Source organism: Hyperoodon ampullatus, assembly GCF_949752795.1.
Source record: "Hyperoodon ampullatus genome assembly, chromosome: X".
Classification (NCBI taxonomy): domain Eukaryota; kingdom Metazoa; phylum Chordata; class Mammalia; order Artiodactyla; family Ziphiidae; genus Hyperoodon; species Hyperoodon ampullatus.
The window spans coordinates 61,873,665-61,886,363 of NC_136913.1; the positions used below are offsets into that span (position 1 = coordinate 61,873,665).

The 12,699-nt window shown below is 36.5% G+C and overlaps 1 protein-coding gene across 2 annotated transcripts in view; it reads right to left on the reverse strand.

Annotated features, from left to right (window-relative positions):
• The window catches only part of HDAC8 (histone deacetylase 8), a gene marked incomplete at its 3' end in the record, with an annotated part of 240,672 nt that overhangs the window by 129,493 nt on the left and 98,480 nt on the right, over nt 1-12,699 (reverse strand). For both annotated transcript variants that reach the window (XM_079727243.1, XM_079727244.1), the window contains exon 9: nt 11,972-12,066. In XM_079727243.1, coding sequence (XP_079583369.1) covers nt 11,972-12,066 — 95 coding nt within the window. The remainder of the gene's footprint in view (nt 1-11,971; nt 12,067-12,699) is intronic.

The window sequence follows — 12,699 nt, forward strand, 5'->3', positions numbered from 1 at the left end:
CTAGAGTAAAGGCTACTCAAGATTTACTCTAAATATGCTTAAAAACAAACCTTGAAAGGGTCAAATTGATCCACAATAACTTATCCACTTATCTGATATCCACAATATCAGAAAAAAGTACAATCCTCTCTAAATCAATACAAAAAAATCCAGCACTCAACAATGCAAAATTCATGATGTTGGATATTGAATTAAAAAATTACTAAACATACCAGGAAGCAGGAAAATGTGATCTATAACCCAGAGAAAATCAGTCAACAGAAACAGACTCAGGAATGACAGAGATAATGGAATTCTAGACAAGCACCTTAAAACAGCTATTATAAATATGCTCCATATGTTCAAGGATGTAAAGAAAATAGGAACACAATAAGAGAAATGGAAAGATGTTTTTCTTGGTTAGCTTTTTAAAAAGATTTAATTTCTTTGGAAAGTATTTTTAAAAATAGAAATTATAGAGATGAAAAGTCAAATATTTGAAAGAAAAATTTCACTGGATGGGATTAACAGCAGTTACATACTGCAGAACAAAAAATCAATAAACTTGAAGGCAAAGCAATAGAAACTCCTCAAAATGAATAGTAAAGAGAAAAAAAAGACTGAAAAAAGAGGGGGTTGCATGGACTTCCCTGGTGGTACAGTGGTTGGGAATCTGCCTGCCAATGTAGGGGACACAGGTTCGATCCCTGGTCTGGGAAGATCCCACATGCCATGGAGCAACTAAGCCCATGTGCCACAACTACTGAGTCTGCGTCTAGAGCCCGCAAGCCACAACTACTGAGCCCACGTGCCACAACTACTGAAGCCCGTGAGCCTAGAGCCTGTGCTCTGCAACAAGAGAAGCCACCACAATAAGCCCGTGCACTGCAACGAAGAGTAGCCCCTGCTCACCACAACTAGAGAAAGCCCGTGCGCAGCAATGAAGACCCAACACAGCCAAAAATAAATAAATTAAATAAATAAAAATTTAAAAATTAAAAAAATAAAAAAATTTTAAAAAGGGGGTTGCAGTGACCTCTGGGACAATAGAACTGATCTATCAGGTTTAATTGGAGCCCCAGAAGTAGAAGAGAAAAAGAAAGGACAGAAAATAAATAATGGCTGAAATACTTCTAAATTTGATGAAAACTATAAACCCTCAGATCCTAGAAGCTCAATGAATACCAAAACAGGATAAACACAAAGAAAACCACACCAGGACAAACTAATCAAGCTGCTGAAAACTAGTCACAAAGAAAAAAGTTAAAAGCAGCCAGAGGTGGGGGAGAAAGGCATATATTATACAAAGGAATAAAGCTAAGAATGATTGCAGACTTCTCATGAGGAGATGTGCAAGCAAGAAGACAACGGAGTGATATCTTCAAAGTTCTGAAGGAAAAAAAATTATCAGCTTAGAACTCTATATCTAGTGAAAATATCCTTCAAAAATTAAGACAAAGTAAAGACTTTTCAAACAAAAGCCAAGAGATATTGTCGCTAGCAGACCTATACCATGAGAAAACTTAAGTTGTTTTAGTTAAGTTCTTAAGTTCTTTAAAAGAATGTAACTTTTACCAGATGGAAACCTGGACCTACACAAAGGATTGAAAAATGCTGGAAAGTGTAAATATAAAAGATCTTTTCTTACTCATCTTTAAATTTCTTTAAATGATAATTTAGGGCAGTGTTGAGAGAGGCAGGTCCAGTGGTGGCTGTATATGTGCTGATTGCAAAGGAGTGCCACTGAAGACCATGGAGCAGTGAGGAAGGCTGTCAGCCTGGTGGCAGAGTAAGTGGAGCAACACAGTCCAGTCAAAAGGTGGCACAGCCTAGCTGCGGATATAGGAGGTGTGGTCCAGAGCTGCTAATAGGTGCATTCTAGCCTGAGCATTGCATCCCTTGGCTGGTATGAGTAGTTATCTAGTCTCCCTGCATCTCCTGCTGGGGTCCATACAGCAGGTGCCCCTACTATGAGATCACTTGCCTCATTGGGCTCTGGGTCTTTTCTTCCATCCCTTCATTTAAGCTTCTCAGTTCTCCCCTCTGAAGTACTGGCACCATGACCAGTACCTGGACTCCCTAACCACAAGAAGGACATGGAAAATGTACCCTTAGTCATACCTGCTATAATCTCTGTAACTATTTTTATTTAGTAAACCACTATTTTGAAATCCCAGAATTTTACTTCCACCTAGATAGAACACAACAAGAATATAGATTGTTGGCTTAATAAAGGAGATTAGAAGACTTGATTTCTCAAACCCAAGCTGCAATAACTATGTTTGAAGATGCTTAAAAAGATGAAACTGCAGTATTGGTGAGGGCTCTGACTCATGGAAGGAAGACATTTACTTCATAAACATGGGGTGAAATTGTAAGTAATGAATGAAAACATGATTACAGTTATCTTTATATATGTCATTAATTTACCTTGCAGTGTCTTAGCCACAGAACACTTTCATATAGTTTCAAAATAATTCATTATTTAAGTTGTGGCATCATTTTCAGACCATTCATTCATAGTGAAAGGGAAAGAAATGGAATATTTTAAGTGTAGACATGATGAGCTTATTAAAAACCAAAAATTGTTTGTTAGAGCTTTTCAAACTAGAAATGAAAAAGCCACTGAAGCATCTTATGCATAAATTATTGCACTGCATGGGCTGGAGAAATGCACATAATAGCTTAGAGACCAGTGAAGCCTTAGACAGTTGACATTGCTCAATGCCCACTGGATGAAAAGTCAATGGCACAGTAACTTATTTATTTAAACATTTAGCTCTGAACATGGAGATTTAGTTATTTTTTCTTTTACTTTTTATTGTGTTGCTTATTTTCTTAATATTGCATTTGAGAGTTACTTATGTATTCTGGATATATCTCCTTTTTATTGGATTATTATTTGTAAGTATTTTTTTTTTTTCGGTACGCGGGCCTTTCACTGTTGTGGCCTTTCCCGTTGCGGAGCACAGGCTCCGGACGTGCAGGCTCAGCGGCCATGGCTCACAGGCCCAGCCGCTCCGCGGCACGTGGGATCCTCCCGGACCGGGGCACGAACCCACGTCCCCTGCATCGGCAGGCAAACTCTCAACCACTGCGCCACCAGGGAAGCCCTATTTGTAAGTATTTTACCCCAGTCTGTGCCTGTCCTTTCATTCTCTTAACATTAATTTCCATCTCCATTTGTTCATTCCTAGTATATAGAAATATAGTTGATTTTTTTTTTTTGTGGTATGCAGGCCTCTCACTGTTGTGACCTCTCCTGTTGTGGAGCACAGGCTCCGGGTGCGCAGGCCTAGCAGCCATGGCTCATGGGCCCAGCCACTCCATGGTATGTGGGATCTTCCCAGACTGGGGCACAAATCCATGTCCCCTGCATCGGCAGGCGGACTCTCAACCACTGCGCCACCAGGGAAGCCCTATAGTTGAGTTTTATGTATTAATCTTATATCCTTCAACTGTGCTAAATCCATCTTTTGATTTAGTATTTTCTTCTTTGGGTTTTCTTCTTATATGACATTTTCTCCCATAGGTGACATGTTTACAATATTGAATCTCTACTCCATTTATATAGTATCTCTCAATTTATTTAGATCTTCTATGATTTCTTTCATTAGTTTTCAGGGAAAGACTTAATTATTATCTCATTTGTGGAACTGTACTTTCACCTTAAAAACAGACAAGCCTATAAATGTGGCTAGACTTACTGTTCTGCTTGTAGTCATATGGTATCAGCACTAATCTTTGAAGAAGACCTTTTTTATGTGAATGGTTAGCAACAATCACAAGTGGTACTAAAATATTGAAAGTGCTGAATAACTTGTTTCAATCTCATCGTTTATCCTGGAGCAACTTATATACTTTATATTATATATTTATGTATATATATGTTTATGGTATATATTTTTGGTTATGGTATATATATATATATATATATATATATATATGAATATAAAATATGGTTTATGCCAGAGCAACTATATTCGTATGAATGTGCAAAAGCAATGGTGGGTAAAACTGCTGGAACCATGGTATATAAATTAAGGGAGTAGTACCAAAGTATACCAGCATTTATTGTATTCTTTGTTGCCGTGTACACACAGTAAAAAGAAAAAATCCCATTTCACTGAAGAATGGCTTTGGCGAAGCACTAAAAATTATCAAATCTTGATCCTGGATTTAATATTCTGTGTGACAAAATAGGAAGTTGTCTTGAGGAAAAGCATATCTGTGATTAAGTTGTGACCTAAACAGCTACTTTTCATGGAATACCATTTTTGTGAGGAAGAATAACTAATGGAGAAACCATGATTAAATACTCGGATGTTTGGCAGATATGTTCTCAAAAATGAAGTGAGCCTACCAATTTAGGTTAAATATCAATAACTGACACTATTCATTGCCAATGATAATATACACTTTGGTTTCTTTGGCCATGTCACACAGCATGTGGGATCTTAGTTCCCCGACCAGGGATCGAACCTGTGTGCCCTGCAGTGAAGTGTGGAGTCTTAACCACTGGACTGCCAGGGAAGTCCCTCACACGTTTTTAAATGAAAATCAGAATTTTGAAAAACTTCACTCTGCCACTATAAGCTTGACAGTTTCCCAAAACTTAAGCTTTTTTCCAATGAAATCAGCATTCATATCAGTTTAATGTGATTTCTGGTACTGCATAAAGTGTTTCAACATTTGTAATGTTTGTATAACTTAGTGAACCGATATTTTCCAAATAATCAATATGAATAAGATGGGTCAAATATCCCTTCAGAGTACAATGATCAATGAATTTTAATGTAACAGTACATACAAAGTTCACTGATACGTTTTCAGATTCCACACAGCATTAACCTTTAAGAAACTACCATTTGTAGAGTTTTTGTGTAGTATCAAAGAAGAATATCCATAACGACCTGTAAAGGTTATTAAAATACACTTCCCTTTTCCATCTACAGATCTATGTGAAGTTGGATTTTCTCCATATACATTAACAAAAATAATATCAAAACACATTGAATGTAGAAGCAGGTATGAGAAGTCAGCTGTCATCTATTAAGCCAGATGTTATAGAGTTGTGCAAAAATGTATAGCATTACCATTCTTCTCATGAGATTTCTTTTCGTCTTGGAAAATACAGTTTTTTAAAAAAATTACAACATGTTATTTGTGCTAACATGCACAGGCAATATTAGTCTTATTTTAAATGAATTAATAAATATTTTAAAAGTTTAAAATATATAATTGACAGTTTAAAAGATAATAACAATGTATCATGGGCTTTATACATATGCAAAAGTAAAATATATGACTACAATAGCACATGGAAGTAAAAGGGAAAAATGGAAGAATACTGTCACAAGGGTGCTATATTACACATGAAGTAGTGTAATATTATTTGAAGGTAGACTATGATAAGTTGAAAATGCATACTGTAAACCCCAGAGCAACCACAAAAAATTAAAACAGAGTTATAGCTAATAAGCAAATACAGAAAATAAATGGAATCCTTAAAAAATTCATTTAATTCAAAAGAAGGCAGGAAAATAGAAGGTAAGAAATAAACAACAGAGGGGAGAAATAGAAAACAAATAGGAAGATGGACTTAAACCTGAAGGTATAAATAATTAATTTAAAGATAAGTGGTCTGGGCATGCCAACTAAAAGGAAAGGGCAGAGATTGTCAGGCTGGACAAGAAAATCATGACCCAACTATATGCTGTATACAAGAAATCCATTGTAAATACGAAGACATAAACAGCTTAAAAGTAAAAGGACAGAAAAAGATATACCATACAAATAATAATCATAATGAAGCATGTACAACAATATTAAAATCAGACAATGTAGACTTTAGAACAAGGAATATTACCAGAAATAAAGATGGATATTTCTTAATAATAAAGGGGTCAATTCATCAAGAAGATATAACAACCCTAAGTGTGTATACATCTAATAACAAAGCTTCAAAAATACATAAAGCCAAAACAGACACAACTAAAAGGAAAAATAGCCAAGTCCAAAATCATGGTTGAGATTTCAACTCTCTCAGTAACTGACAGAACAAGCAGACAAAATATCAGTAGGGATATAGATGACATAGTACTCTCAACCAACCTGACCTAATTGATAATGATAGAAAATGCTATCCAGCAACAGCAAAATACACATTCTTTACAAATTACGTGACACATTCACCAAGATAGATCATATGCTGGACCATAAAACAAATTGCAATAAATATAAAAGGACTAAAATCATGCAAAGTATGTTCTCTGAGCACAACAAAATTAAAGTTAATATAAATAGAAAAATATCTGGAAAGTCCTCAAATATTTGGAAATAAATTTTTAAAAACCCACACTTATAAATAACACATCAAAGAAGAAAATTAGAAACTATTTTGAACCAAATGGAAATGAAGAGAATATCAAAATTTGTGGGATGCAGCTAAAGCAGTGTTTAGATGCAAATTTGCAGCATAAAATACTTATATTAAAAAAGAAGAAAGGCTTGAAATCAATGAACTAAGTTTCTATCATAAGAAACTAGAAAAAGAACTAAAAATCAATGCAAAATAAGTAGAAGGAAGGACAACAAAGATATGAGCAGAAATAATGAAATAGAAAAGAGAAAAATAAAGTCAATAAAACTAAAAGCTAGTTCTCTGAAAAAAATACAGTTCACTAAATCTGTTAAACCATAAGCTAAAATGATCAAGAAAAAAGGGAAGAAATTAGCAATACTAGGAATTAAAGAGGGGACATCACTATAGCTCCTATAGACCTATAGACTTTAAAAGAACAATAAGGGAAAATTATGAGTGAATAAGCAAATTCCTTGAAGACAAATTATCAACATGGAAGCAAGAAGAAATAGAGAATCTGACTTGCCATGTAACTATTAAAGAAATAGAATTCATAATTTAAAACCTTCCTACAAACAAAACTCCAGGCTCAAATATTTTCACTAACAAATTCTATCAAACATTTAAGTAAGACACAGTATCAATTTTACATAAACTCTTTCAGAAAACAGTGGACTTGGGGATACTGCTCAGGTCATTTTATAAGATCAGCATAGCCCTGATATCAAAACCAGACAAAGATATTACAAGAAAAGAAAAAAAAAAAAAGAGGTCAATGTCCCTCATTAACATAGACACAAAAATCCTTGACAAAATTTCAACAAACTGAATCCAGCAATATATAAAAAGGGTAATATACCATGACAAAGTAGGGTTTATCTCAGGAATGCTAGGTTAGTTTAACATAAAAAAAGCAACAGTGAATGCAATTTACTGTATTAACAGAATAAGAGGACACCATATGACCATTTCAATAGATGAAGAAAAAGCATTTGACAAAATTCAACACTCATTTGTGAGGAAAATTCTCAGGAAATTAGGAATAGAAAGGAACTTCCTCAACCTAATAAAGGATATTAAAAAAAAATCCCTACCACTAACTTCACACTTCATAGTGAAAGATTAAGTGCTTTCCCCCACTGATTGGGAACAAGACAAAGATGTTCATTCTTACCACTTCTAATCAACATTGCATTGGAGGTCCCAACCAGTGTAATAAAGCAAGAAAAAGAAATAAAAGGCATGAAGATTGTAAAGGAATAAGTAAAAGTCTCTTTATTCACAGATGACATGTTGGTATACATGGAACATGCTAAAGAATCTACAAAAAAGTTACTAGAGCTAATGTTTAGCAATGTTACATTATTCAAGATAAATATTAAAAAATCAATTGTACTTGTATTTCTATATTCTGGCAACAAACAATTAGAAATTGAAATTTAAAATACCATTTATAACAACATCAAAGTCATGAAATATTTAGGGATAAATTTAACAAAATTTGTGTAAGACCTGTTCACTGAAAAGTATAAATTAAAAATTGAAATTAAAGACTTAAGTAAATGGAAAGAGATAGCAAATTCATGTACTGAAAGAGTAAATATTAAGATATTATTTTGCCCCAAGTCAATCTATGAATTCACTGAAACCTATAGACTGCAATGCAAGACTATTTTACATTAGTAACATACACTTGTATATAAATCAACTTAATTCTTTTCAGTGGCTATATATATTCCCTCATATGAATGAGGCATAACTTGTCTAACCAGTCCATCAAAAGGAGTCTATTTAAATAAATATTTTTTGTTCACTAAATTTTGTTTAAAGATCTACTTTATGATTCAGGTATGTACACATACCTGATATATCTGTATACATATACATATAAATGAATATAACTGTCTATAATATAATTGTCTTACTCTATCCTAGATTATAGGATCCAAATAGTATTACTGGATTACACAACATTCTTATATAATAGTCCATAAGCCTTATTACACGTAGTGGGTGATTTGCTAAATTAGCCACATACTGGTCTTTTTATGGGACCCCATGTCACCTTTGGGCTTTCCCTATGGTAGAGATACTTGGGCCAGTCATATGGGCAGGGTCCATTCCTCTCACCTTCCCCGCTGGGCCCAACTCTTCTTCCAGTGGGATTGCCTCCTTATTCCATGCCTGGCTGGCCAACCTGGCTCCCCGATTCCTGGGCTGGAACTAACTCCTTGATCAATGGCTTTAGGGCATGATTGGTTTTGTATCTCATGAGGGTTATGACTGAAATTTCACCACTAATCACTTCCAATACTTGCCTTCCCAACTCTCTTCCTTTCATTGGTGATCTAGTGTTTTCCCATGGATACATCTATTTCCTACTGGGATAGGTGGTACTTCTTGCAAAGAATGGGTAGTTGCTACTGGGGTTAAATAGTTTCCAGAAAAAGGCTAGATGATGCTTCCAATTCTTCCATCTTAAAAATATAAGTTTTCCTGTATGAATGTTGAGACACTTATTATTCAAACACTCATTGATTCAATTGTTCATTCAATGAATGAACACCAACTTGGTGGGTGTTAACACTCTGATGAGCACTAAAGGGGAATGCAGACAACCGAAACCACAGATGACCAAAGGAATGGTACAGACTTGAGCGTGATAGGAGTGTCCTTGAACCTCTTAACAGGTTTGACTTTCTCAGCTCTCTCCCTTTTGCAATCTATCTTCCATGCTCTATCAAATGAGCTTTCTAAAGACCAAAGCTCATCTGTTTTCACAGAAGAAAGTGTAAGCTCTTTAGTGTATCATTCAAGGCTCTTCATAATCTGGCTCCAATTTCCATTCAAGCCTTAATCCTTCTCTCTCTCTCATAAACCCTGTGTTCCACTATATCAAACTTCTCCCTGGTCCCATGAGGCACCAGGTCCCTTCCAATTTCTATTCCTTCTGCCCAGAATTCCTTTCTATCTTCTTCACCTGGCAAACTCCCAGTCAACCTCCAATATTCAATTTAAAGTCTTGGTGAAACATTTCCTCTATGCTCCTCATCTGTCCTGGGTTGAGCACATTGTTCTGTCCCCTCTATTAGGTGATGAGATTTTTTAGGGCACTGGGCTTATCTTGTTAGTCTTTGTATCCCTGTATCAGGTCTGAATAGGGCCTGGCAAGTAGTATGGGCCCAATGAATATTTGGTAAAGGAATGAAAAGAACAAATGAACGTGAAGGAAGAGCTCAAAGGGCCTTGGTATATTTAGGTAAGGGATTTTTAAAGGCATGGGGCTTTAAGCTGGACTGAGGAAGATCATAGAGAGGTGGGGAAAGGGCATCTGGAGGAGGAGGATTATTATCCTAGGAGACAGAAGAACAAAAGCCGAGACTGAGAGGGAAGACAGTGAGGGGGTTAGCCAGCAGACTGTGGCTGCCTGCTGCACTGTCCTGACCTTTTCACCGATTAGATTTCTCAATTATATTTTCAGCTCATGGAGGGCAGGGTATTTTGTGCACTCCTTTATATTCCCTTTATATTTGAGGCACATCTCCATAGCCATTTTTCCTATAGTCTTGTGGTTCTTATTCTGCTGTGTAATATATTTATTTGTGTATTTACATATCTCCCCAGTACTTATACCCCCCTTTATCCCAGGCTGTTTGAGGTAGGGGATGAGGTCTTAGTGTCTTTGTATCTTCCAAGACACCTAGCATAGTGCCTGGCACACAACGGGTGCTCAGTAAATATTTTTTGAGCCACCATTTGTTGATCTGATTATAGAGGACTGCAAGGATATTTGTGTGCAACTGTGTATTGTGGCACAAAACTTATATATGCCTTTACACTGTGTGGGCTATTTTTGGCAATTTTCATTAAAATGTTATCTTATTGTACCTGGAAGACTGTCATTTCAATTTTCTTCTTTGTTCCCTCTTGGATGACTCACATCTCTTATACCAGAAGGATATGACAGAAGGGATTCGAAAGGGTTTGGACAAATTTATGAATGACGAAGTCATAAATGTCTGGGTATCAGAAGTTGTTAGGTGCATACAAAGGGGAAGGAGAAAACTTGCATTTCAAAAATGCCTGTTGTGTGCCAAGAACTGTGTGTTAGGCACCTAACGTACATTATATCCCGTTTAAACTGGCAGGCTATATCAGTATAAAGACAGGACATGTCTATCTAGAAGGCCAAGTCCACAACCAGCCAGGCATCTCCAGGTACCAGAGGCAGTATTCACCTTTATTAAAATTTTATCAACCTTTTAAGATAGATGAATCTATAGATTTGCATTGTTTCCTAGGAACAGAACACTCATTCTCAATTCAGGCTTCTACATCTTAAAAGTACTTTTTGACATAACTTGATCAGTTTTTAAAGTCTCAGCGCTTTAAATTGCAATGCAATCTGAGATATTCCCACGGCAATAACAGCGATTAAATTTGTTCACAAATGTAATTTGTTCGCTTACCTTTATATTTCATAAAGCTTCCAAATACTGAATAAAGGTAAGTCAAGTCAAGAAAAGAGACTTCTATTAACCTTGACACCAGCAAATTGTCTCAAATTATAGAGTGCCTTCTATTTGTATTCTAGACACATTGAGTGGTTTTTCTGAGATACATATTATACCTCACCTATGGTTAGAAGAAAATTGGAAGGAGAGTAGTTTAAGTTGTTTCTAGTTTTTAAAAAATAATAGTAACTTGTAAAAGCATAATGCTCCCAAGTGTACAGCTTCTGCATCGAGCAGGAATCAAAATGTTATAACCCAAGTACCATATCGACTCCTTGGGAGATGGCTTGAGAAGGTGGGGCTGCAGCCACTGATTCATTATTATAAGTCACAGTCTAAAGCCTGCAGCTACACATCCTGATCTGTGATAACATGCTTCCTGCCAGGTGTCAGGGTGGGTGGGAAGAGAAGGGGTACACCTTCAGATAAAGGGGATCGTCAGCACACTCACAGCTCTCAGAGAGCTTTCTATGACACCTGTTTTGAGAAAACTAGAACAGACATCTATGCCTTGGAAAACATAAAGCCCATCTCATATGACTAAAGAAAATGGCAAAGGTTCAAATGACATGTTTCACATTTTGGATGGTCCTGCCCCAACTTTTGTGCACCACTAATCGCTGGAAAAATACCAGACCTGTCTTGGTGGTGATTGTGTGTTTTTTAAATTTTACATCAGCCAAAGAAAATTGAGAGACCAGGACTACCACCAAAGAACAGAGGTTTGACATACCACCAATAGGACTTTTTAAAGATAGAGGAGAACCCAGCTTCTACATTTAAAAAAAATTGCCCCTTCTTTTTTGAGTCTAGGGGATGAAAATATGCACATATTCCAAAGAGTTCTTTGTGTGAACAGGTGACCCCTTCCCACAGTCTCTGTAATTAATTGAGAAATTAAAGTTGGTTGGCCTTTGAGATCTCTTGTAAAAAAAGGCAGAAGGTCTTGGATATTTTGGAACAAGAGTCCACTATTCTGCCAAGACAGTGTGTTATTGTTATTGGAGTGTCTCTCAACAAAACGGTATTGAGTGGTGAGGACGTGATTTTGATTAGGTGGAATGACTCAGCTCTTCCCCTTAAAGAAGAGAGGACTTGTCAGAGCCTTACTTACCTCATGATCTGGGATCTCAGAGGATAGTGTTTTCCCTAGGATGACCCCGGTCAAGTATGTCCAGCATCGAGCCGTGTTGGCAAGGTTATAGCCTCCTGTCTCCATCAAGAATTGTGAAGTTAGGAAAGAATAGTCACAGAACAGCAGGAGAGGGAAGGGGGGTAAGGAAGGAGAGAAAAATGTTTTAACAAAAGGGCTAGAAAGATAATTCTAACTTGCAGAATTTCACCTAAACATCTCTTTATGATATTTTTGAACCACTTAGTAGGCAGTCTTTAGTGAACCAGTCAGACCATGCACAATGTGGAACTGGGAAGTCCAAGGCCTACAAAGATTAAAAAGGCCCTCATCTCTGAACAAATATGCACCCAAGGACTCCAAGGTCCTCAATTCCACCAAGAGTCATTGGTAAGACTGAGATCCCTGGAACCCAGATCTTTTGAGGTGACCTACTCAAAGTGAAGGTTTCTGTGATGAATTTTGTAACAATTCTATAAAATGACTGCTGGATGTGACTTGTATATTAAAGCTATTGGCAGATATAGCCCTGGAAACCTCCAGGAAAGAGAAAAGGAAAATGCTGACAGAAACAGACTTCTTTCTTTTCATTTCAGCATTCCTTCTCTCCACAAAATACAGGTCTAGTGGCAGAGATCAAAGAGAATGAGATGAGAAAGGGACTGCTGATTGACGCTCTGACTCACCTCGTCAGGTCCTGTCACAGTCAC